This window comes from Leptosomus discolor, chromosome 3 (genome assembly GCF_034619465.1).
Source record: "Leptosomus discolor isolate bLepDis1 chromosome 3, bLepDis1.hap2, whole genome shotgun sequence".
Lineage (NCBI taxonomy): Eukaryota > Metazoa > Chordata > Aves > Leptosomiformes > Leptosomidae > Leptosomus > Leptosomus discolor.
Window position 1 is genome coordinate 71,259,113 of NC_141393.1, and position 27,583 is coordinate 71,286,695.

The following is a 27,583-nucleotide window of genomic DNA, read 5'->3' on the forward strand; positions in this document are numbered from 1 at the left end:
TCAACTGTAGACGCTAATGCTTGCTCACTGATTTTATTGCTTTACTCCACACACATCAAAGGCATCAAGAAAGTAATGGGAGTAAGATGAGAGCAGGAGTGAACCACTCTGTGCTAAGCACCCCACTGGAGCTCTGCAAAGGTGAACACAAATTTCTCACCAGCAGAAATTCAAGACAATCTTTCAGCAACTGCCTGATTTATTCCACAAACAGGGGACCTTCCTGGACCCTACGGACAACAGCTTCCCTGCCCACACAACTTGCAATCTACAGTGCACGACCTGTACCGAATGAAGTGCATGAGCCCTGCAGAAAGCCACATGGCAGAATTAGGATTCTGTGCAGATAATCAAGGCGATGATCTCCTATTGAAAGTCATACACAGAGCTCTAATGCCCTGCTCCCATTTCTCATCTTCTGATCACCTAGCTTTCCTGACTCTCTATTTTAGGGCAGTTCCAAAACTTTCTAGAAATCTCTCATTCTACCAGAGGGAACAGTGTCGAGCACTGCAGCAATGAGGGCCGTGGCCTCCAGGTCCGCTCCCCAGCCAGGCTGGCAGCAGCAGCATGCCCGCTCCTCCTAGTGGCCCACAATCACAGGACACACAGGCTTTCCCCCAGCTACTTTCTCAGGATTTGTTGGACGGCAGCGAAGCGTTGACATATGGGCCTGGGTTCAGTTCCAAGATCCAGTCCCGTCTATAGACCCTCTTGCCTGTTGTCCAAGGCTATACCTCCCTTTGTGCTCCTCCCTCCCACTGCTGGCTCTGCTTCCTTGTCCCAAATGAATACTTCTCAGTATTCAAGTCAGGCTGTGGTCTCCTCCGCACTGCCCCGACACAAAGAGCCGAGACACGGAGCACAGAAAGGAGCTTTCCTTTTCTCCAGCACCGCAGCCCTGGGAAAACCACTCACAGGAAAGGTCCTGCTTGCTCAATCACTGCAGTTGTCCGGGACAGATCATGCTTAGCTGCTCTACAGGGACACAGCTATAGTATGCGTTAAATCCTTGGAAAAAATAGCCGCCACCCTCCAAAAAGTCTCTCAGGTATGTGCAGCTTTTCAGAGCTTTGTAAGTTGGCCACACATGGGTAGTTTTATGAGGCTAGCGAAAAGCACACCCAGCTAGATCATGACAATTAAGTGCTTGATGGACTACCAGAAAAAAAGCTGTGGACACAATGTCTTTTTTCCTCCTTCCAGCTTGTTCTCTGAAATAGCTGGAAAAGAACCCAAAAGGATCCAGCTGGAGGCAGACACACGGCATGGAAAATTCCAGTTTGAACCACCGAAGTTTTAGTAACTGAAAAAGAGGGGCTTATAATAGGGACAGTTCACCAGTTTTAATTATAGGTGGTGTTACCAGTTATGCCTATAATTGCATTACCCTGGTTACACACTCACAATAACTCCAGTGAAAAGAATGTCCTCACCACTCTGGGGGACACAGAAAGAACAGCATGGGCAGACAAAGGTGACAGCAGCATTTTATAAAAACTCTTCTGTTTGCTGTCTTTCAAGAAGACGGCCCCTGAGTAAATCTAAAACTCGGAGCGAGATGGAAAAGCCAAAAGTTCACCGGATAGGCACAAGTGAAGGACTCATACAGACACAATATACTGAAAGCTGGGACGTAAAGAACCCACTGGCAAAGTCTCTAGGCAATCCTTCTGTAGGAGACTGGTCCTCTTAGATTCCCCTAAACTCGAGAGACTGCAGAAGGTGCTGGATTAAGAGAGGGAACAACCCCCCAGTACACAGAGACATTTCGCCTTGCCTCTCCTCTCTCTGGTAAACATCTCTACTGTTCTCCTGCCACCTGGACCTGTGGCCAGGATCTAACTCATCCAGCTTCACATGGCTCCAGCCCAGACACCTGCACCCAAGTCAGTCAGCCTCAACACCCTTTGTAACTAGGGGCAGCAAAGCACTACTGGAGTGTGAGCCATCTAGTCTTCAGGAGAATTCTCTTTGAGACAGAGATGAACTGCCTCTCAGAAATGCCTATTTCTTCCCTCTGTCTGCCTGCAAAGGAAGAGGAAGATGACCAGGGCAGATGAACAGCTACATTAACTGTGGGAATCCTACCCCTCCTTACCAACCCATTACTCTAACACTTCTCAGACTTTTAAAACGATTTCTTCCCCTGACAGTAACTCAGCTGCTTGCTTCTGATGCCACAGAGGGGGATAGCTTAGAGCAGCTTGCTGCAAGCTTCACAGTTACATCTGAATGGCAGGAAAGCAACTCACAGGTCAGTATTATTCCATTGCTATTGTTGGACAAAGCTTTGGGTGAACGTGAAAATAAGCAGTCTGAAGTCTTAAGAACATTACTGCTTGCACTTGGAAAGCTTTTAGCCCACCACACAACTAGAAGCTTCAATAGGGGAGATAAAGAAAAGCTTAAGTTTGGCAGAAACTGATGGTTTATGTTCTCACACTCTTTACACAGAAATCCCTCCTTCCCTGTGCTTTGCATTTAGGAGAGCTAACGGGTCAATGAGCAGAAAAGACAATAGAAGGGAACTGAGAGAACGGGTCCAGTCACCATTAAATTGCATGAAAATATTCCCACAAAATCCAGTAAAAAGCAGTTGCAGCAATATCATCAAAATCACCTCTCCGCATATGAACAAGCGCCATGCTTGCAGCTCTTCCAACCAGGATAAAGTTCTTGGTCAACATTCTCCTCTCAGACACAGGAATCAATTATTACCAGATGACCCACCCAGTCCCTCACCAGGTTACGCAGCGTTAGCGCTATACTTAAAAAAAAGCAGCAGAGCAGTCTTACTGCGTCTAGTCATTGGAGAAAGAGAGCAAGCCTGTGTGTGTGTGTGCAAGAAGTCTCCTTCAAAGTTCACACTTGTGTTACAAATTCAATCAGTTGATCGCTGTAAGCTGAGTATGTAAATCAGTGAACGAAAAAAATCATTAACAAGCTTGCTACATTGCTGCTCTGTTCCAGCACATCTGTTCCCGATGTCTCACACTGCTAATCAGGCTATACTATCTGCCAGAAGTCATCTTACTCAGGGAAAGGCCATCCTTGCTTCCACCGCAGATAACAGACACCTCAGGTATAAACCCTGTTAAATTGGTCCTTAGTGAAGTCTGCCACAAATCTCTGCAGTGATACAGCTGGAGAAGCTGAGGGTTATTTCCAGCACAGCCATGCATTCCAAATTTTGGTCACAATGACATTCTGACAGTATCTTTTAGGCACACACTGTTACAAAGGAGATCCTATGGCTGTAGGTCCTACAGGTGCTCACTAAGTGAACTCTTTTTCTCCTGGTTACGTGATATTCCATGTGCTACAGACCATGATCCAATCTCTCCAGCTTTCTTTTCTGGAGTGCACATGAGTGCTCCTTGAGTACCACAAAAATTCTGCTGGTGTTCCTGTACACTCCACATAATTTTTAAACATTGGCAGTCATCAGAGACAGGGGAGGTTGGTGGCTGGCTGGCAGAACACATGGACACCCAAGGGGACTGACCTGGCCCTCTGACATTGACATCCAGAACATCCACTTCTTGATCTGCTTGAGGTGGTGTAAGGGCTAGTGATGTGCTCCCACAGATGTCTGCTGCCTCCAAGTGCTGCTGTGTCCACTGGCGCTGATCTATCTGTTCATCACCTCCTGGGAGCAAGGCTTGATCCTCAGCCTGAGCACAGGGAATAAGCAGTTGCTTCAAAATGCTCATCAAATGGTAAAAGACACCGAAAGTTCCTGGGGTTTTCTTAGTTTTGTTGGGGTTTTTTGGTTTGGGGTTTTTGGTTTGGGTTTCTTTTTTTTTTTTATTTTAAGCTAATGACAGTCTCCATTTACCTCTGCTTGGCATTCTCAGCTTTCACACTCCCACCATACATTACCAGGCCTGAACCGCAAGACATTACACTACCATTAACCTTCTCTTCCGTTTGATGCAGCAGGGCCTGGGTAGGGAGGGGACACTGAACAGAAGTTACCTGGTTTCTCTACTGGCTGCAGTGGCAGTGTTAACCTGAGGCTTTGCTCCTCAGATATCATTACTTATTTATTACAAATCCTAAGCAAAGGGACAATTTTGAGCAAGGGGCATACTCTGGAATCTAACGCAGCCGTTTTCCTCACTAGCAGTTTCAGTTTCAGGTGATATTCAAGTCTTGGAGCAACTTACCTTTGCTCTCTTTGGCTGAGGTCCACCATCGCCTGCCCAGTGTTCAGTTGGTCCAGAATCAGCCAGGTTACCCTCTGGTATCTGGACTGACAGATTTCTAACAAACAAGGAGAACACATCACTTTGCAGGCTGACCAGGTGCTACTATTGCTACTTACACTAGCCTGCAGAGAGTAAGGATGGGATGCTTTTGTGTTTGGTAGCTTGCAAACAGAGAGACCAAGAAATTAGAGATCTCAGGCAGCCAACAGTGGCATTAAACACATTTAGAACTGCACACTCGGTTAATTCAGTGGAAAGCCAAAACCGCATAAATGGGATTCTTCTTCTGAAACTTTGCATTATTTCTGACTCTAACACATTGAGCTAGATGTATTAAAAATTCATTGTCACCTATCCACGTAAAAATGTCTCGCCTATTCCAGAAGGAAATTACGCAAACAGCATCAAACTGCTGAAATAAACAGAGTGTCAGAAAACCAAACATAACAAAGAGACCAGATTCCTTACTAGCACTTTATAGATTACAGCTAATTAAAGTTCTTCTGTCCAAAACAGATCTATTAAAGTTTAGGGAAATAGCCTAAGAAGTTCTAGCTTAAAAGGCAGCTTTCTCTATGGAGTCAAGTGCCTTTAATGAAAGATTTATACACCACATTCTCAAAATCCTCTAACACACTAGTAAACACATTGTCAGCGGCCTAAACGCAAACTTACTTGAGCCCAACAGCATCTTCCCCAACTGGCTCTCTGCGCTTATGATTACTGGGATCCCTGCGCAGAATAAAGCCCTCCGGGAGCCACAGCGAACCATGCTTGCGCTTACGCTTTGCCATCATCACACCCAAGAGAAGGATTAAGAGGATGATCAAAGCTGCCACAGCAAGTAGGTAAAGCAACTGGGTCTTCGGTGGTAACAAGGGTTCACCTAAAAATTCCAGTTAAAATACAACGAGATTAACAAAGTAGAGGCAACGATCTTCAATCTACATTCTTACTCCTCCCCACACAGAGCGTACTGTCTCTATACTGTGATGCATTTAGAGCACAGGGTTGAGGAAGTTTAGGCTCTGCTGCAACTGCTGTAAGAATACACCCTATCTTTCTGGCTTCCCTTGATCTTGTTTCTCAAAATATTTTTTAGAGTATATGACTGCTGAACTGAAGATCTTGCTCCTTCCTCCAGAGTCCTGCTGAACGAAGACAGCCACCCTGAATCAGTGTAGAGAGCGCTGATCTAGACAAAAACATGAGCACGACCCAACCAGGAATAGCGATATTACCAATCTAGCACGAGGTTGCAGCTGAGCCTCAGACTGAGGGATAGGGGAGCAGAAACCAAAGGGATTACATATAGCTAAAGGAGAAAACATCTGGGAGATCGAGGAATGCCCCCCACTCTTTCTCTCTAATGGCACCTCTTTTCATTTAATTCATGGCTTGGAGCACATGAATGGTTTTTAACGCAGACAAGATCACTGCAGTGTGTAGCACTCTGCTGCATCACATGAGAGACTACTGTTTCTACAGGTATTAAAATGACTGGGCTCCAAACTTAAATGCCCTGCCTTACTAACCAGACATCCCCTCAGAACAGAACAAGCATATTGCACATACATACTTCTACAACTGGGGATGAATAGGTTTGCTTCCAGAAACCATACAAACAGTGAGACATATGAAGATGATGATCAATAATCTGAGCATGAATTTTGCAAACCCAAGTTTGATGACTGCCTTCCTCCACAAGCAATTTTCCCTCTGCAATTACGTACTTTGGACAGACACGAAAGGATAGGGCAACATGCCCTTGATGGCCTGAGCAGCTAAGAGTGCTGCAGCAGCTTCTGTGTTCTGAAAGCATTGCTCCGAATCCTCTGCACACTGACGGTTGTCAATCTCCAGAAATACCCTGGTGCTGCAGAGACACAGTAAGAGGGCACAGAAGTCAGTCACAGAAACTTTTGCCAAAGCACAAGGTCAAACTGCAGCCTTTTAAGTTAACCTTTCCACCCCAGCACTGAATTTGGCAGTTGCAATAGCTTTACATTTCCCCATGAAAAACCAGACTACAGCCCTAAAAGGTCCAGAATGCCCCAGACACCTACAAGCAAGAGCTACCAGCACAGCAAGGCCAGAGGAACACAAAGGCATCCACTCACCCAATGACCTCTTGCTCTAGTTCTCTGCGCTTGCGAATGACCACAAGCGATCGTCGACTCCGTGCTGCTGATTTCTCCCCATAGTACGGGAACACCATGGGGTTTCCCTGGGAGTCCAGCTTGATCCTCAGATTGGTGTGCAGGAGAGTTCCCAAAGTGCGCAGGAAGCTGCGAACATCACCCAGCAGCTCGTCAGGGGGCATCAAGACCACAATAATTAGGGTCCCTTCTGCCAACTTCTCAGCTTTGTCACCAGCACAGTCCAGTCCATCCCAGCCACACTCCTCACTATTACAGCCCTGGTCACAGCGGCCATCAGCGTAGTGATCTGCACAATACTTGTCATACCTAGAACAGTGAAAGGGTTACAGGCAGCATATAGGACATACACATTGGGTGCAGTACACCCACAGCCTAGCAAGGCCTTACACTCTTCATAATCATTTGAGGTAAAATAACACTTATATTCAAAATATAAGGAGAAGAAATAAAACCCCGAGATAAGCTTGCCATCTGGCAGAGCGGAAGGAGGAAGCACAGAACACCCTAAGAACAAGTGGTTCAATTCTGGTACCACTGGAACAGAACTGCTTGTTCTGTTTCCTAAGACAAAGCTGTAACACCTCCTGCCTCACCAAGAATCATCACAGCAAAGCTGTAGCATTTACCACAAATAACTGAAGAGAAAGAAGTGCCACAACAAACAAGCTGAAAAACACATTCAGAGGCAGCAAATATATCTGGGATAAAAATACAGGTATTGCTGCTACGGAGTGAAATTCAGGACAGGAGGCAGCACTACTAAAATCTAGTACAAGGTGAAATGCCTCCTATTTAAATTTCCACAGAAAGCAGGGCACGTCCATCAAGCCAGTTAACACACCACCATTGCTCAGGCTATCAACTTTGTTCATAGCATACAAATTCCAGAACTTCTTTCCAAAAACAGACGAAAAGTACACAAAGCAGCAGAAACTCCTTGATGCCAAACTTTCAGCAAGAGCAAGGACCAGCAACAGAAACAACGGAAGAGATGGGAGCAGCAGGCATGAAGCACACCAACTACTGAAAGCGCTAGCAGGACATCTATTAGTGACACAGAGAAACCACTCTCAGGATCAAGCCTTACTTGCACGTTTTGCTGTTTTGCTGACATTCAAAGTTGTCAAACAGGCACTCGGGTGTGTTGCAGAACTCATCACACTGTCCATTGAAAAGCATCCAGCAGCGCAACGAAGAGGAGCAGTTGGCCCAAGGATCTTCCATTGTCAGGGAGCAGTCGCCTCCATCCCACTGGCAGGCATGAGTGTTACAGTCTTCATCACAATAGCCATCTTTTGCTTTTTCCGCACACTGGGAATCCAAACATCCTTGGGGCTCTGGGCTGAAAGTTACAGGCTGTTCACACTGGCTGCCTTGGGTGTGAACAGGGCACTGACAATAATAGTAAGGAGGCTGAGAATGAGGGTGGCAGCTTCCACCATTCTGGCAGGGGGCACTGGCACAACCCGTGTTTGTCTGGCATTCCTCTCCCACAGACAGCTTGGGGCAATAGCACCGCGGACCAGAAGATGTCTGGATGCACTGCTCCCCTTTCTTGCATTTCACTTGTCCACAAGTACTGTGGCTGCTGAACTCACATTTTGCTCCAGAATAACCCTATAGAGGGGAAAAAAAAAAGCAAAACAACCAGGCTCATAAACTTATTCCTCAATGCCCTGAGGGCTGGAGGCAAGGTGTCACGTGCAAACCCCTTCTCCCCCATAATTCCTCTAGCCTCATGGCAGGAGCCATGATTTTCTGGATCTAGCCTCGGGGATAAACTAGGAACTCACAAGGCTCCGTTACATTTTGAAATGGACTTAGAAGACCCAAGAACAAGGGGAATCTTGCAGTGAGCACAGAGAACACAGGACAGCAAAAAACCTGTCAAAATTTAATGTTAGGTTTAAGACAGAAAAGCCAGCTATCCTGCCTGAACAGCAGAACTGGCTGGGGTAACAAGAGGCAGCATCACTCTCCTAGAGCACCTGGAAGTCCTGGGTTTCCCAGCAAAGTAGATAAACTAAAGGATGTGGGCAGAGACTGTCCAAGAACACAGCTTTGCATGTAATACAGAAAAGATAACCTTCACCTACAGCGGACCAGTGAAGCCAACGAGACTGTGGCCAGAGAACACTACAGCTGAGGCAGGCAACCCAGTTCCAAGATACTGTGCTTACCGGAGGACACTGGCAGATGAACCCATCTGGCATATTGCTGGCAACAGCACAGGTACCTCCATTCTGACAAGGCTTCCGGGGACACACATCGATTACACTCTCACAGTGACGACCTGAGATGTAGACACATGGGGAGAAGAGAGCAGAGAAATATGTGTGTGTGGGCACATCAAAAAGCCATCACAAAACTAAACACTTCAATGAAAAGCCAACGAGCTGAACGCTCCAGTGAGACCTTCCCCTCAGAACAGGCAGAGAACATCTCTCCAAATAATACATGCTCTCTAAGTAGCTGCCTAAGTAGTGGTAGAGGAAAACACAACCCCAGAATCCACAGGGTGTATTTGGAGACAGCCCATCTTGTCTGCCTCGGAAGGCACAACCCTAGAATCCACAGGGTGCATTTGGAGACAGCCCATCTTGTCTGCCTCCTCAAGAATGCATGCAACCCAGCATGAAGACAGAATTTGCTGCTGTCACCCTCAAGTCAGCCAAGCACAGAGGCCAAAGGTGCTGTACCCCATCATCAATTTGGGGGTTCCTACGATTTCTTTACTTTTTGAGAGATGCTCAATGAGTCCAAAGGCAACTAACCATGAATGAACAACCCTCAGGACTAGAGGCAACATGAGTGAACAGGATAAGCAAGTGGACTCTCCTCAGATTGATCAGCTCGACAGAGGTCTTAGCGCACTGACTAGCATTTGCAGCAGTTCCCAGACTCAAACTCTGACAGCAGACTTTAAAAAGATGAGGATGACCTAAGCATGACTTGGACCCCCTAGGAACACATTAATAGAAGTCTCCACACATGTGCAGCCGAGACTGCTCACAGACAGGAGCAGACAGGGCAGGATGGCCCACGGAGTCCTGGCACCCTATCAGTCACAAACCACAGCAAAGCCACCCCGCCCCCTCCCAGGCAGAAGGGTCAATGTGGAATGCACACAAGACGAACAGCCAGAGGAAGAAGCATGCTCCCCCTCTGTGCCTAACATTTCCAGACAGATTTCATGTCTGAGACACAGCAGCTCCTCCTGCTCCTCCTAGGGTGCAGCAGGTCTGCTGCAAGTTCCAGCAACCCTTCCACGAGAGCCAGAAGCAGCATGAGGCATAATTCATAAAAGCAAGCTTGACAGATGGGCTTAAATATAAATCTATCTGATGAGCCGCGCTGGTGTCCCACTAGCTAGCCTGGCTCCACTTCCCTCATACGACGCTTTTAGGAACTTCTTTTGTCTGTCTAGGTAATGCATTCAAAAACTACTACATGAACAGTTCAAATGTATGTCTTTGTGATTTCTTCGCATCTGACAATCACAAATTTAGCGGCAAATCACAGCATCTTTAAATTTAAAAAAAAAACCAAGTAAAAACTTCTGGTAAAGCATGCAGAGAAGGTCATTGGTAAGCAGGGAAAGCGAAAGGTTTTAACAAAGGAAAACTCAATACATAATAAGTTACACTGACATGGAAACTGGAAAGCTGAAAGTTAAGACACATCTGGAGACTATTAGCCCAAACTCATGCCCAGTGGGAGGCAGAAAGCAGAACAGCAGCAATGCTAACAAAGAAGAGATCTAGAGAGAGTGAGACATAAGTTTGCGCAGTGTGAAATTCTTGCAACGTTGTGATTCAAAGTTGGATTGTGGAAGGATCACATCACTAAGCTAGGAATGTACAGTTTGTCTCTGCATAGAATATTCCATCCTGACCACATCACCAATGTAAGGAAGAAAGGGAGCGAGGAGTAGAAAAGGAGGCCAAAAGCTAATTATGGATACTATGACACTGATTTACAGAGAAAATCCGTATGCTGCTTTTCAAAAGGAAAAGCCATGGAGAAGCTGACATGTGAACAGTCACTTCCAACATTAGAAATGTGAAATTACGAAGGAGAGAAAAGTATCACAGAAAAAAAATCCTGGCAGCCAAGTGTCTCAGGAGATTCCTTTGTCTGAGACAGCTCTGGAAGCCAAATTTCTTAGAAGGTTTAAATGAAAGATCGGTTTAAAAACTGAGAGATGGTGTAGGGAAACAATCAGATATTGTAAAGGGAAGTGACTAGATAACATGACTGCCAGAAAGGGAAAGAATGACCATTTTTCAAGATATTACTCTGAAATTGGAAGCATGTTTATAACTACGCACCAGTAAAAGCACTACGACAGATGCACGTGTAATCATTTATCAGCTGAACACAGTCCAAACTTCCACGAGGGTTACAAGGACTAGATAGGCACTCGTTGATATCACCCTCGCATCGCTCGCCTGCGAAGCCTGGGAGACAAATACAGCTGTAGCCCCCGATCTGGTCAATACACTGCCCTCCATTAAAGCAGCGAGGTACTCCTGAGTCTGAAACACAGTCATCGACGTTCTCCTCACAGATACGGCCTGTCAAGACAGTAAAAAGTAACAACGTGAGGATACGGTTTCATGGCCTCATTTCCTACACTGCTCATCAAGTTTTAAGACCATGTCACACACAGTCCCCGATACAAACAGGTAAAGATCCCAGCTCAACGCAATCCATACCCCGTGCAGACAGACAGCCTCAGACCAGACCTAGGGAGCATGTGTTTTAGATCCAGGCTGTTCTCAATGGTAGGTCATACTGGTATTTAGCAGCTTTCATACTTGACTTAATTTAAGGGCATAATTAAAAACACGAAAAGAAAACAAAACCAAAAAAGATGCACTCATTTTAGCTCTGCGACTGAACATAGCCAGAGAGCCCTGTGCTGCCCTTGCAGCGAGGCTGCGAGCTTCCCACCATTCATTTAACTTGGTGGTTATCCTGAAACTTGGCAAACAGCATTTGCAGCAGCATCATTAAAACAAGCAATAACACACCAACACAAAGGCAACTGGGATAACACACAGATTGCTGGCCAGCACGCCATTCCTGCAGTTTGACTTCTGGGGTCCTACAGTAACCTCTCAGCACTGGCTGAGGATGGCAGTTTCTCCCGCTCGCTATGGGGTCCCCTTTCAAGAGACAATGTCTGGTACTGGTTCTGCCTTCACTGCACAGTGTAACAGATGAAATGGGATAGAGAGGGTAAGTTGAGCAAGGAGTTTTGTTTGTTAATACAGTTGATTCATCTGGAGCAAATAAAAGTCATTCACCTAAACATGGAGGATGCTTACACTGTCATCAGCAAAGTATCCATTTCAAACTGGGCCAGGAACAAAAGCTAAGTCTTAATATCATAAGTAAGTGTATTAATTTTCTCTAATTCCTTTCATTTACAAAAAAAAAAATTGTCATATCGAAAAGGTAATTAATCTCAACAAATAAAACTGAAGAATTAAAAGCAGTACATTCAGAATCTCTGAAAGGAGGGTGAGTGCTTTAGTACAACACAAATTCTGGCAATGCAGTAACTGATACATAAATACACACTTTGATGCAGAGACATAAGATGCAACTTTTTTTTTTTTTTTTTTTAAATTGGAGGACCAAATTAAGAACAATACATGAAGAATTACTAATGCAATGATTTAAAATGAAATAAACACTTATCCAGACTGAGGAGGTGTGCTGACAGCCACACAAAAGTGAATGAACTGGTAATATGCATAGGGAAGAGGCAAATACATCAGATTCTTTTATAATTTTACTTAAATTTACTGCATGAACCAAGAATTTAGTTCTATCTGACACACATCTGGAGATTTTGCCTACATTGAGATGACACACTTCAGAAAGAAAAAGTAAGTTCAGAGGAATGTAAAATCTTTAAGTGTCTTGAGAAATAAACTTAAGGAAAAAAGTCAAGTGAGAAAGCATTCACTGATGGGTTAAAATGTGCAGTTCTGAATATTTTCAAAGGTAGAAGTCAGGGCCATCAGGTCAGATATAACAGGGAAATGGAAGGTTAGGTTTCAGGAAAAAGGACGTTAAACAGGCTGTGGAATCATACTTAATGAAAACCACCATTATGTAGCTGTGGGCTTTTTTTTTTTTAAAAAAAAAGAGCTTTTAATAAAAGAGCTCAAATTTGCTGAAATAATTTAAGCTAGCCTAGAGGCACTGAACTACTTTTCCACAAAAGACTCCAGGACAGAGGACAATGCAGGGCTAAAATTTAAACAAGTAAAGGACACTGGAAATTATGCAAGAACTAAGCAAGTTTTCTGTATATTTCATAGCATCTTGGCAAAAAAGAAGCCTTGGATTTACTATATCAAAACAGATAGGGTTGGGAGAGTCCGTAATGGTAATCACATCCATCCCCCTTGCCAAAGATGGATCATACATTCCCAAAGGACACTGTTATGACCTATTCCTTTAAAAATAAAAAAAAAATTTAAAAAATAAAAAAAAAGCAGCATTTATTTTTAAAGAGCAAATATGTATCTCAAGGGATTCAGTGCACTTTGGGAACATTCTTCAAAGAAAACAACACATTCCCTTTAGACTCTGCGTCATGAAACCAGTAGTCAGAAAGGAAAATTCACTCTTGTGACATTCACTTAATTGCTGAGCTTCATACCCCGAGTTCCTGGTGGACAGGAGCACTTGAAATGATTAACGAGGTCTATACATGTTCCTCCGTTCTGGCAGGGCTGAAACTGGCACTCGTCCACTTCATATTCGCAGTTGACACCCTGGTATCCAGGAACACACTGCCAGTATAAAGGTAAATGTGAATAATCTTCTCATAACAGATACATCAGTAGACATCAGAGAAAGGCTAACACAGACAAAAGGAGCCCTCCGTAGGACACATTATGACTGCCTTTGCAGCTATACAACCACACGTGATTTCAAGGGCTGCACAGCCAGCCAGCTGAAGCACACAACTTAACCATGCGACTGCTCAACAGCACACTGCATGTTTGAGTCTGAGTGACTTTATTCCTGCAAAATACAGCAACCAAATCCTGACACCCTTTAGCACTGGGACTGGCTTAGTAGTTTTGACTTAAGGTTTACATAAAACTCATCCTTTCCTTCTGGGCATGAGCTTCCAAGGTGCTCTACCATTCTGAAAAAGCTTAGGAAGGTTGCTATCCCATCATTTCACAGTCTACGCTGCTCTCTGCATCAGCTGTAGAAAAGAGAAGGCAGTGGAAGGCATCTCCCGCCCTGAAAAGCAAGGGATACTTTGCCCATCCAAGAGGGAGAATAGAACATTCCTTTAATGCATTCTAGATACATTCTAATATAAACCACACCTTGTGCAAAAAAATCTTTCAAGATAAGAACACCATCTCCAAAGAGGCAAGGAGTTCAAATGCCCATCACCCACACCTCCTTACCATCACACCCCTAATTCAGTCTTAAAAGCCTCTCAGGAGCACTGCTTCTGCCACAGCTAAATTAAAAATTCTTTCCAGGTGCAGGTTGGTTTTAATCCCTCTTTGAAGCTACCCTACCACTTGCATGTGTTTCTGATTTCTTTTGGTTCCTTTGCATTACAATGCTCTAAATATTTAGACCTCTTCCTACTAAACCACCATGCATTACCTCGCACTGGTATCCACCCAGGTGATCCCGGCAGGTAGCACCATTCTGGCAGGGGCTGGAGTCACACTCATCCAGCTGCACCTCACAGTAACTGCCAGTGTAACCCACCTGGCACTGACAGTGGTGCGTGTTTCCAACATTGAGGCAATGACCAGAGTGCTGGCACAACTGGTCTACTGGGACACCTGAAACAAAATTAGATGAAGTGACCAAACACGTAAAACACACTTGCCACCAGTGCTGGTAGCTCAGCCAGGAATGAATATAGCTAGGCCCAACAAATTGAAAAGTTGAAACTCAAAAATTTGAAGAGTTACTCTTTAAATTACGGTAGGTCAGAACCACAGCTGGCTTCCAAACGAAGTCATTGCTCTGTCCCCTTTGGATCATCAGCATCAACACTGGCACGAAGCATTTGCATTGCTGTATTATTTTACTGCTGGCTGGTGAATACACATCTGAAGTACTACTGTTGCAGTACAAAGGTTCAACATTTGTACCTAGAATGTCTGCAAAAGGTACGGGAGCTTGACACCCTTCTCCTTTGACACTGAATCTGCTTGTTTGGATTTCCTGGACTGAAAATAGCATGACACTGTTCATCAGCCTGGGCTACAAGACACCTTCCAGGAAGAAATTCACTTGTAAACCGAATCTTTCGCACGTACATCATCTGAAGCAGGAAATTACTACTTTGGGGGGGCCATGGTATTACCTATATAGCTAAATAGTGCACTCAGTAGCCAGCATTCTTTGCGAAAATACTTATCATGAGTTACAAGATGCCTTTCTTGTACAAGAACAACATGTCTTAAACCTGGCCTGCCTGGGATTTAGCAGACAGGCAAAAATAGCTGATGTATTTTCCAAAAAGGCAGTCCACATAAAACCATATTACTGAAACTTTGAGACTTCATAAAATATTTAATTCTTCTTTTCTAGTATTTTTATGGTAGAAGCTAGCTTCTTATGTCAGGGAGAATCAAGAAAGCTTTGACTCCCAAATACAACCTTGCAGAGTTTTTTAGCTTAGAAGTGATCATGATCGACCACCTAGAGGCAAAGCTCTCTGTGATTTCCAATGCATGCCGTGTTCACAGGCATATGGAGAAAGGAGGTGCAGATGAACGATGCATGGGGAAATGTTTTCAGTTAAAGCACAGAGAATGCTTATTTACCCCTCTGTGAAGCTGCCACTTGACATGAGACATTGGGCACATCACAGTAAGCACCAGTCCAGCCAGACGGACAGACGCATCGAGTTTGGGCTCCGTTCTGGACGCACGTGCCTTTATTCTTACAGGGAGACTTGCTGCACAGATCCACAAGCGCCTGGAGAGAAAAAAAACCCACAACATGACATAGGGCAAGCACAGTAAGAGACACTACTCAGAGTACAAGTTCAAGAAGCAAAGAAAGGAAGCTCTGCAAAACTGTTTCCATGTAGCACTGGGAAGAAAGGGACAGTACTTCCCAAGCTTAAGCCAGGTGCTTCACTAACAGTCTCAAGAGCTTGTACGCCTGGCAAAGTGCAAATGCACAGAGAAGTAAACCCCAGATGGCAGCATCATTTCAAAAGTAAGCTGATCCTCACACCTCGCTATGCAGAGCAATCTTTGGCTGGCTGCGCCTGAGAAAATTCAGTTTCATCTCAAACTAGGCTTCTAGTGCCCCACTAGTAGGAGGCTTCCAGCTATCAACAGTAAGAAATGCCCTTTCTTCTCCCAAACTCACCCCCACTTGACTGCTTTTTGAGGATGACAGATGTGTTCCACATTTTGATCTTTGCATTTCCTTTCTGTCATTAGCTCACCATACCCGCTTTTGGCCCCATTTGCTCTAGTATGGTCTCTCTGAGTTTTCTTCTGAGATTCAACTGGTTTCTGAACTGAAGATGGGCCAAAGTATACTGCTTTTCTTGAGTCCTTATATAAAAACCCAGTTTCCAAACAGAGACTAAAAGTCAGTAAATCATCATATGAAAGTGCAGTGAGGACCCAAAATAACTCTGACCTAATATAAACCAGCCACTAACCATCATTTCCTTTTTGAGCACTTAGTCTTCAAAGTAATACTGCTATTTGATTGATTTCAAGCTGACTTGAGGGAAGGATGAGGTTTTTAAAGCGAGTAGTACTGAACTTTGGCTGTAAAATGCAATTTCAATTGCAGAAAGTTCTGCTTTTCAGATGCAAACTGTCTCCTCACAAAGATTAAAGTAGAAAAATCTGTGCTTTCACAAGCAACCAAAAAGAAACTTGGAATTAAGTTTTATCACATGTAGTTGAGCGTGAAGAAGAAAAACGCCAAGCCTCTTGCTTCTGCATTTGTAATGAGCTGCTGACTGTTTTACATGCAAATTCTATAACTTATGAATCATTGTCTGATTTTGTGCTGCTTATTTAGCTTTGCTAATTAGGTCAAGCTAGTTTACCACTAAGACAAGAACTACAGTGTAGCTGTAATCTATAAATCTCTCCAATATAGCTTTGAATAGTACTTATAAATTTAGAAAGTTCTGATTCCTTGTATAAAGTGAGTAAGACATTGTGATCAAACTTCTCTGAAGATAAAGAAGACTTTCTGAGAATCCACAACATTTAATTTGGGCACAGGAACGTTAATTCTTTTCTCAAGTGAAAACAAAGCAAACATAACAGAAGAGGAACTACTGAACTTCACAGTACTTTACGATCACTCTCAATGCTAATTCTCCCAATGAGGTTTAAGCGGTGTGCTCAGAATGCATAATCAGGGTAGCAGAGGGTTGGTTTTTTATATCACTTCATTACTTTGCATTCACTTCCTCCATTAGCAATACCTAGAAGCAGACCTGACAATTTAATGTCTAGCAATACACTTCTGGAAAAGCACTTCCCCCACTGCCACTAAAATGCTTCTTCTAACACCCACTGCTTTACAAAGACACATTGGCACGAAAGACAGTCGCAAAATTCTTACAGAACTGTAGTGTTTTTCAGTAGTTTAAGAAATTAACTTTTTTTGGTTTAAATGGACGCACTCAGACTGCTTATGAAGGAAGCTGATATATTGTTTACTGTTCCAAAGCCAGAAATAGTCTCAAATCATTCTTGCTGTTTTGATAAGCATAGAATACCAAGAAAAAAACCTCTGATTTGAAAAATTAAATCAACATTCTGTTTCCACTGTGATATGCCAAGTTTAAAGTTTTAAATAGGTACTAGTCAGTCATTTACAGTACGGGTTTGCAGGTCCTATGCTCGACTATGGAAAACTGTAAATTGCCTGAACTTAAGTGTGCAAGTGAGGCTAGAGCTTTTTCTTGAGGTTGTGAACAGCACAATCACATCAGTTACCGCCCCAAAATATTTTCTGTCTTCTTAGGAAAAAAAAAATCTACAATCAACCTGGAATAACTACACCTCCCTATAAAAAAATAAACTAGTTAAATCAAGGTCTTACTAATCAGACTGATATTCTGCTTTTTGTTTCGTGTGTGTGTTGTGGTTTTTTTAACACAGGACTCTGCCTCCAGTCAGGACAACTTTATGCTTCAAACAAAATGCAGCCATTTCCAAAGCTAACAGCTGTTTTTCATTTAAGAGGAAAACTAATCTAGAAACTTCCAACGACACCTGTCCTCATAAATAACCAAGCATCTTTCTCTTCCTTGCAAACATTTTTGATTTCCAGAGTTCTGAACAGGGACACCTGCTCTGCCAGAGGTGCTGGATTTATGTCTCCCTGGGCTAACGGGCCAACCACCTCTTACCAGAACTGAAGGAACAAGACCTCTGCCACGTTTGGCACCTCACATCTAACTCGGTCACTCCTGCTGCTGGACAGTTCGTTCAACAGTGCCCTGTGCAAAACAGGCAAGCAAACATCACCCACCTTACAGTTCTTCCCAGTATAACCCAAAGGACATATACATCGGTATGTGCCCAGGCTGTCCACGCAAGAGCCTTTGTTCAGGCAAGGGTGTGAATCGCACTCATTAATTTCGGTGAGGCAGAAGGGTCCTGTAAACCCCACTGGACACTGGCAAGTAAAGGAATTGATCCCATCCACACAAGTACCTCCATTGAAACAGGAGCTGCAAGAGAGCAAGAACAAAGCACGACTGAGACAAAATGCAGTTAGCTCACAGCCAAAACAGCACGTAAATATTACTGAAATGAGAGAGAAAACCAGATTACAGGATCTTCTGACCACTGGTAAGTTCCTGCTAAAGAAGCATAAATCAGATAACAGCAATTCAAGGGGACTCCAGTTCACCCTCCAGCTCACTGTCTTTTACCTTGGCAGGCGAAGAAGGTAAAGCAGGTTTCAATGAGTCATTACCAATGGAGGTAACATTTAATGAAATCTTCCCAGCTTCAATGTGACCACAAACAGTACTGTAGCAGGTAGGCGTGTGGCTTGCTCAAACTGATAAATTTTATACAGATTTTATTACAAATTACAATTGTATTACAAATTATGAGAAACAAAACAATTTGCCTTTTTTTTTAAAGCTTCAAAGGAGTCACAGGTATGTTTTCTCAAGGAAAAAGTTCACATAACATGCAAAACACAAGGATGTTTTTCATTGAAATCATGTGGAAATATTGGTATTGCTAAATCTTTTCCTCCTCTTCTCATGAGAACCTGAAGCCCTTGATTTGTAAAACTACTCCCTGGCAGAATTCAGATCAAAGATATTAACCCCCCTCCCCCCAATCTTCTGGTCATAAGAAATTCTGCCAGATTAGGTGTCCTATGGAGAAGGACTGGGAAAGTTAGAAGAACACTCCTCATGCAAAACTGACTCCTTTTTCCTTCTTAAAAAATGCCTGCCAGGAAGCTCCTGCTCCTCTGAAAATAACCCTAGATCAAACTCAAGATGACCAGTTTGATAAAGCACTAGAAACAAATTCATGCTTGTTACCTGTTTTGTGCACTGGCAAAGGATACTTCCAGGAGAGAAGTCACTGACTCATCTCCTTGGACTTCTAGTGCAAGTTTTAAGCATCTAAATTCTGGCTGTAATTACAGCAGAGATGTCAACATTAACCTATTTATCAGAGATGTAGGCTGAATTCTGTTTTGCAGGGAGCAGAAACTACTGTTTACATTCATGGCAAAACAAGGAAGAGAAGACAGAAGAACTGTCAATCACTTGGCACATTTCACTGAAATCAGGTACTCATCTCCAAAAGGAGATAGCACTCTCTCATAGGTGGCTTCTCACACAAGACACAGAAGAATTATTTGAATTGAATTCAAATTAGCCAACCATCACGGTGCTCTTAAGTATAGCTCAGTAAATTTTGGTTGAGAAGGTGTGACTGGTTTAGCTTGGCAGAGCGTTGAAAATTGCTACATCCTTCATTCATACCTGCAAGACTGGTTTCTGTCCTGACTGATAACAAAAACAAAAACAGGATGAACCTCAACTAAGAACCAGGCATTCTGCTAAAACAGCCAACATACTTCACTTGATTAAACAACTGTTGTGCAAATTAAACACGCCCTCATCAGTGACACAATCCTGTTCTTAAGCAAAAGATGTTAAAATACTTCCTCCCCCACAAATGCAATTTTATAAAAGATAAGAAAGAACTTTTCTTTGTGTGCAGAAAACACATGAGAATACCAAAAGCTTTGCATTTAGGCACCTTATTTGTTTCTGGTAACTAGACTAGAACAGACTGGTTTTCAATTTTTTTCTAACCATTTTGAGCTTCATTAGAAATTGTTTCCATTTGAGAATCTGAACCTACTTACATCAGTCCTAACAAAGCTTAAAATAAATACGCAGGCAGATGATGGAACAGGGGGTTAACTCTCAAAGAGCTTTTAAACTACCAAGTGAACCATTTATATAAGGACTGGCTGTTGAGCATTTTAACTCAGTTCCACACCTCTCCCTTAGAATGACCTCAGGTTTTATCTCAACACTGCTAAACCACATCCACTTTGTGAGCATTAAAAGATCTCTGGTGATTAAACCTTTCCACTACAGAATTTGCGGATTTAGTGTTCTTCCAATTTTTGCAGCTTTTGTATTCTCAACACAGTAACTGTTCATAACCAGTCACTTATTTCCCATCCTCTATATGACAGTGGTCTTATAAAAACATAAATTATGTTTTAATAAGCTAGCATCTATTACTGTCTTAACATTTGTTAAACACTGTCATATTCCTCCTATAATGGAGCCAAGCTTCTAATTAGTTGTGCAAGTTGAAGACCAACTTTGGCAGGCAACTGTCTCAGCTGGTATCCCGCACAAGGTAAGCCAGTTTTCTTTGCACGAATCACAAGTAGGCCTCAGTGACAAAAGGCAGGAAAACGGATTCTCATCGTTAAAAACTGCTCCTCAGTAGGACTGACTCCAAGCCACAAGCACACACTGTGTGGCTCCTTAGCGCAGCAGCACCATGAAGTCAGCTCACCTCTCGGTGCATTCATCAATATTGTTCTCGCAGTTGGTTCCCTCAAACCCAGGCTGACACTTGCACGTGTAGCTGTTGACGTAGTGGGTGCACGTGCCTCCATTCCTGCATGGTTCGCTCAGACATTCATTGGTATCTGTTTGACATTTATCTCCATGAAATCCAGGTAGGCAGATGCATGAGAAAGAGTTTATCCCATCCACACATGAAGCTCCGTTTTGGCAGGGATCTAAGACAGAAGCATTACAATAAGCGTTAAATTGGGTAACAGTCAAACACCAGGCCTAGAGTAGTAGCTTTTAGGAAAAAAAGCATCACATAGCCCAGAGTGTGACAGACTACTGACAAGTTTTTCTGAGCCCCTTTATGGAAGAGAGAATTGCAAAGCATTATCAATAATGAATTCAGAAGAAGGTGTGGATCAAGACCAAGCTTCAGGGCCTAAAGGCTTCTTTGCTGGGAATTGTTCAACCAAAACCAACAAAACCAGACCCAAACGTCTCTGGTTTAAAATTCAAACTCGGCTTTTTTTTTTGACAAATGCCTGCTGATAAAGACAATGCAAACAGCACAGCTGTTTCTTCTTCCTTACCAAGTCTTACGAATTCGTAAGAGAACTTGGCCTGTTCTCTCTTTTCCAGACGCGGCTCAACACACCAGAGAACTTGTGTGCTTAATTTTAAGCATGAAAGCAGTTCAGTCAAATCAAATGCACATGAGTATATTAGCGTACATATATGAGCACTTATGCATTACTGAGCACTTAGCATTTTTCCTGGTATCAAAAGCTGATTGGGGAAAGGCTAGCAGAAAAGCTCACAAATTCATACACCACCTTGGATTCTTCTCACTTCTGCATTTCTTCACATTTTCTTATCCCTACCATGGTCTTGCTACTTGTGTATCACCATTTTTTGGTCTAAGCCACCCCCTGCTACAGTATTCCTTCTACTTCCACATGTACCAATCTGCCTGAAAGACCTCTGCTATTCAGTAGTTTCTTCCTGCTTTTCTCCTTCCACTTTCGGATTTAAGACCCACATTCCTCTGTTGGACACTGCCTTTGAAGCCAGATTCCTTTTCTACTCTGCATTCCTTAGACCAAAAGCCTACATATATGAAGGTAGGGAAGGAAATTAGGAGGGGAGAGGAAAAGGGGAGACAGGAAGGGGGATGAAAAAAAGGTTACAGAGCATCTTTTTTAACCTATGATTATCTTTAAGTATTACTAAAATACAAACTTGAAAATGCAAATAGACTCCATTAAAAATCTGTAATTCAACCTACAAGATCATTCTGTTCACTGGTAAATGAAGAAAACAGATGTGAAAGGTAATTAAAGCTCATTTACTGACTGACAAATACACTCACATGATAAAAATTTGTGTTATAAGAGACACACCTGCATCCATTTAAAGGTCATCTGACTACTGCAGAGAAAAAGCACATTCAAAGTGAGACCCCTGGCAGTATAAAATGTTGTGTCTGTGGCAGCCAGCCATTTATGACCCAAGCCAAAAGCGGCGCATTAATTTTCTGTGCCGCACATTTACTGACAGAAAAAGGAGACTCGAGTATCAACTTTTCAATAAGTTCTTGTCATTGGAGGGTTTGTTTGCTTCATAGATTAAAGACATTTGGCTCAAGCCATGGAAGGTTTTTGTTATGTTAAATGAAATCAGCTGTAGCAGTAATTTGAAATTCTTCTTCAACCTCACGGGTGTGCTGCCTAACAGACAACACAGCATGAATCTCACAGCTCTCTGAACACTTAGGAACACAGAGAGATTTCCCAGCTGTTCAAGAAAGATGAACACTTAAAAAATGTTTTTATCTTCAGACAGCCACATAAAAACTAACAGGACAGGCAATAATTCTGTTGGCTTCAATAAGCAAAGCTGTGGGTCAATGCACCATGACCATTTTTGTACTGTACCTGTTTGCTCAGAAAGAGGCAATCAAAAGCTCAGGCTGAGCCAGATGTCTTAGAAGTTCTTTCAGCAGTGCTGCTTTGGGGTCTGCCACGGTAACTTTTGCTAACAGACTTGTTTGGATCCTTCTCTACAGCAGTCACAAATTTATTTTTTTTCCAATGCAAAACACAACTCTCTAAATTCATACCTAAATCTTTAACGCTTTGGTTTGTTTTTAAGCTATTCTAATAAAAAGCACGAGGTTTTGTGGGTTTTTTTGGTTGGGGGAGGTGTGTTTGGTTTTTTTGTTGTTGTTTTTTTTTACAGAGCCAGCAAAATAAAAGCTTACAACATTGCGAACTCCTCCAAGGTCTGATAAAGCACTTTTCAAATAGTAACAGAGGAATTTTTAAACACATGACACTTCTCAAGAGACTCTGATTTTATCTGATGATGATAAAGAATATGCCCAGCAAGAAAAAGAAATTAGTATGTATTTGGTTTCCCTTGTAAACAGCAGTGCCAAGGGCACAAAATTAACATTTGCTTTCTTGTAATCAGTGCATGGGCTATCCTCCTGCAGCTGATACCTATTCTGGAACAGAGGGCCTTCCTGCTGCTTAATTGGCTCTCAAATATGGATTAACTGGAACAGCAACAGGACCCACTCTTTCCAGAATATTAGTGTCAGAGACCTTTCAGGAAAGGCTGCTATACCCTAGATTCCCACCACACCTCAATCAAGCTTAACGCTGAAATACAGGTAAGCCCTGCAGTGTTACTTTAACTTGGCGTATTAAAATTTCAGGCAAATGTAATTCTTCATTTAACAGTGCTCCTTATTAAAGTATGTAAACTCTAAGGACCTTTTCAAGCTAAGAGCCTGGGAACAACTCCTGCTGTCAGTTAAAACACTGTAGTCCATTTCCAGGAGCTGAACGTGACTAACTTCGACTGCCTCAAACATGCAAGTCTTACAAAGCTGAGGTTTGGGGCTTTTTCTTTTTGGTAAGAGATTACAAAAGAACTTGCTGTAACTCAAATAGCAGTCATCAATAGCAGAGCAAAATTATTTCTAGGAAAAACTGGAAAACACAGAACAATCTGCTAATACTCACTTGAAAGGCAGTCATCAATGTTACTGTCACAGTCTCCTCCAGTGAAGCCTGGCCGACATTCACACAGGTAACTGCCTTGAATATTATGGCACAGAGCATGATTTTTGCAGGGCTTTGAGAGACATTCGTCAATATCCACTGTACACCTCTCCCCTGAAACATGGAGAGTCCAGAAGTAAGACCCCTCACAAGGCAATGGTCAAAAGACTCAATGCCAATACTGCTCAGCATTGAAAGTACAGTATGTTCCCCATTCACATTACCTTCCCAGCCAGGGGCACATTGGCAGGTGTAGCCTTCTGAGTCAGGAGATTCTTGGCAAATTCCCGAGTTCTCACAAGGATCAGGGGAACAAGGAGCAACCACTACCTGGCAGTTCACACCTGGAGAGCAGAAGGGGAAAAAAACAGGAGAGTAGGTTGCTAAGACCTTGGTCCTTCTTGGAAGAATCAACAAAAAGATTGTAACTTGCATGATTATCCTACACCGCAGTGGACACCATTTCCACACTTGAAAAATCTCAGCAGAAGGAAAAGGAGATCAGAGCCCTCCTCATGGGCTCAGTGGGTACAAGCAGCCATCAGCCATGGTAATTCCAAGTTTAATGCCCCTTCAGTAAGTGCATTTATATATCTCAGTCTAACCTTCTTATAGAGAAAATTAAGCTGAGCTGCCACCAGGACATTTCTTAATGAGTCCAAACAAGGCTTAGATATGGTCTTCCTAGGTGTTCTACTACCATATCGTGTCTACATGAACTGACTAATTTAACTTCATACAACCATGGCACTTCCCCTCCTGATTCCTACTTCCATGAAGTTTAATGAAAAGATTAAAATGGCACTAAGGGTGCAATGAAGTGGAAAGGAAAAAGAGAACAGAAACTTCTCTCTGAATTTTCACCTTTGAATCCTTTCCTACAGGTACATCTATATCCATTCAACAGATCCTCACAAGTTCCTCCATTCTGGCACGGGTTTGATTTACATTCATTCCCTTCTGTTGAACAGTAATCTCCTATCCAGCCTGGGTCGCAGACACACTTGTACCTTTAAAGACAAAACCAGTAATTTTAGAGCATTCTGAAGTAACTCCTCTACCAGTCTCCTGCAGATTAGTTTTGGGAGAGAAAACCAGAAGACCTCTCTTCAGGAAAGCCCCAAATTACATTTAGATTGCCTACTCCAGCTGTATAGCTTTGAAAATACTGAAAATAAACCCTCCCTTAAAAACACAGTTCCCTCCAGTACAGTTTTCACAAAGGGCTCAGTCAACCAGCAATATGTTTCTGCTTTGATAAGACCATCTCAACACATTTAAACAATGACAGAAAAAAAAGTTTTAAAAAAGTGGAGGCGAACAATAGGTCCCAAAGATAACTAGACTGATTTAATACAAATTAGTGGTTACAAATGAAAACAGCTGGCTGGGAGAAGAAGCAATCTTCTCCATCATGTTTCAGAACGTGAAGTAGAGCAGCACTCCACCCATATGACGTAGAACCAAGGACTTGGTGAATCACCCTGGACTCAGGCCACACAACACACACACTGGCCTCCCTCCCCGTCATGCAAACAAAACTTATTTTATCTGGTACTGAGCGTCAAGTGTACATGGGCATAAATATGAACGCAGGTGACAGATGATAGACAAGATGAAACAAAACTTTTGTTTCCCATGCTTACACAGAGGCTGAATTAGCGATAGAGGCAGCCTTCCTGCCAGCTCCGTTGGAAGTGCTGAATCCTGCCCTACAGAGCCACCCACAGTGGTAAATCACTTCCTTGCCCAAGTGCTGACAACACTTTCCAGGACGCAGAACGCATCTGGGAGGCACTGCTATTTCACGAGCAGTCGGGAAGTTCCACAGACACAAGCCCTACCTCCCCAAACCTGTTGCCTCCACAGGAACTGCACTCCAAACTTATCATTACCAAAAAGAGGTCTGATTCAGGCCTCCTGAAATCAGTCTTTGGTCTTCCTGGATGGGAAGATTCAGAAGCAACTACTGCCATCAAAATAGCCAGGAAGAGCTTTCCTTTCTTCTCTCAAGCATGCAACAATGTGACTAACGCTGACGAAATCTCAGCCTCGGACAAACTGTTCTAAGTCAAATATTGCTCTATTTCCTAGTGTCAAAAGTTCTCTGCATGTTCCTTAATACAGAATACTTGGGTAGCAAGAACAGCACTAGCCAACAAAGATAGTCTCCACACTCAACATTTTAGAGTTTGATGGAACAGATAGCTGGTCCTCCCCAAAGATTCAATTTGGAACCATCTCTGTATTTTAATTGCATTCACTCTACTCACTTGAATTGCCAAACCCTCCCTAGACAGTGGCAGTCCACCCTGTGCTACATGCCCATGCAAATACAGCAAAGAATACAATGTGGGACAGAAAAACCTATGTTGAAACAGCACAGACCACAGCTGGTGACTAAAGGTCTACACCTTACTGTGATTATGTCATGGGCAGCAGGTAAATCTGGATCCTAACCCGAGAAATCAGAAAAAAAAAATCAGAAACCTCAAGATGGAACTCCAGACAAAGCAAAGAAAAAAAAAGTACAGAAGGCAGCAGGTAAGTTTAATGTGACAAGAACTACTTACCCAGTAGTAATATGTGTGCAGTTGCCATGTACACAGGGATTGCTAAGACAGCCATCTGCCTGTGACTGACAGCGAGGATGATGGTAACCTTCAGGACATACACACCGAAAGCCATTGACTTCATTTATACATGTTCCACCATTATGACATGGGCTGGATGTGCATTCATCAATGTCCACATTACAGCGTGGGCCTAGAAGAAAACCCAGTACTTATTAAGTAGTATTTCTTATAAGAACATTTGCTTTGCATGTCCGCAAGAACATATACTGCGACACAACTCAGTAAAGCCAATGCAGCAGGACAGAGCTTGCATGCCTCTGTGCTTTAACTGAAGACAAGAGAAGTGTTTTTGGAAGATGCAGCACTTTTCTGTGCCTAGAAAACAGCACTTACACTCAACAAGTATTTACAAACCATTCAAGAATCTCAACAGAATTCCACTAAAAATCACTGGTTAATATTCATTAGGAAGGCAAAAATCAGTCAACTGTATCATGCTTGGAACAAACCTCTTGAGCTTCACTTGTCATTGCCCTGCTCTTCTGCTTTAAAAGTACCTATCCTTTGAACAACCAATACTGCCACACTGTCTGCAGCAAATATAGTTCCTGTGGTTTATTGCGCAAAAGGGACTCTAAAAAACACCGCTTCCTGTTTTGCCTGCCTCCGATTACGACTGCAAGATCCTTGAAGTGGTGACCATAAGATCTCGTGAGGCTGGAAAACTAAACAAAGTGAATGCTGCAGTAAGTTGAAAGCATTTTTAACATAAGGAAAGGACACAATAATAAGACCCCATGCAAGCCAGCTCTTTAAATACTGGAATATGCTAATTCATCATATTTTTAACATCATGATGGTGAGAAGTCCAGTAGGATAACAAATACGGTTTGCCAGCAACAAAGCACACTGAAAGGCAGGAGTGATCAAGATCATGCCTCTTCCTGTTCTGGGGACTAGAGTACCACCATGCCAGAGCCAAAGGAAGGAAAGAGCGTCAGAAGTTTAGAAAGACGCCGAGAGAAAAAGCACAAGACACATGAAACCTCTTAGTGCTATTTCTAATGCATTTCAGATCAATTCTAATTAGAATCATTCAGTAATAAACAGTAACAAACGTGATGAGAAAACTGTTATAAACAGTACCAATGGCCTTATAACAATTATTTTATGAGTGTATTACCCTACATGGCTCAAAACATATTAAGTCCATTATAAACAGTGTTGAGATGTGCTTTAGTCATCGGAAATAGTCTTGATGTAGATCTACAGCTCTAAGCATGGATCAAAAAATGCCTAAAAGCTTCTTTTTTCAGCCCTGCTTTTACTGTATTGGATAAGCCTTTATAACTTAAAAAGGAGACGGAACAGACCACACTATAAAAGAAAAGTACTGAAAAAAAGCAGGTTATTCAGTTGGAGACTTCAGAGTGGAGAGCAGCTCATTAGAACACTCAGTTAATGCTTCGCTTTCACAAAA

The 27,583-nt window shown here is 42.8% G+C and overlaps 1 protein-coding gene across 1 annotated transcript in view; it reads right to left on the reverse strand.

Annotated features, from left to right (window-relative positions):
* Nucleotides 1-27,583, reverse strand: part of NOTCH2 (notch receptor 2) — an 85,140-nt gene that overhangs the window by 4,852 nt on the left and 52,705 nt on the right. The window contains exons 13-29 of the mRNA XM_086462531.1: nt 26,101-26,293; nt 24,392-24,537; nt 23,752-23,871; nt 23,489-23,641; nt 20,458-20,686; nt 17,912-18,113; nt 15,214-15,367; nt 14,036-14,220; nt 13,059-13,191; nt 10,708-10,953; nt 8,557-8,669; nt 7,464-7,993; nt 6,335-6,682; nt 5,948-6,090; nt 4,890-5,100; nt 4,173-4,269; nt 3,509-3,677 (exon numbers count right to left, since the gene is read on the reverse strand). Of these exons, the coding sequence (XP_086318657.1) occupies nt 3,509-3,677; nt 4,173-4,269; nt 4,890-5,100; nt 5,948-6,090; nt 6,335-6,682; nt 7,464-7,993; nt 8,557-8,669; nt 10,708-10,953; nt 13,059-13,191; nt 14,036-14,220; nt 15,214-15,367; nt 17,912-18,113; nt 20,458-20,686; nt 23,489-23,641; nt 23,752-23,871; nt 24,392-24,537; nt 26,101-26,293 (3,372 nt within the window). The remainder of the gene's footprint in view (nt 1-3,508; nt 3,678-4,172; nt 4,270-4,889; nt 5,101-5,947; nt 6,091-6,334; nt 6,683-7,463; nt 7,994-8,556; nt 8,670-10,707; nt 10,954-13,058; nt 13,192-14,035; nt 14,221-15,213; nt 15,368-17,911; nt 18,114-20,457; nt 20,687-23,488; nt 23,642-23,751; nt 23,872-24,391; nt 24,538-26,100; nt 26,294-27,583) is intronic.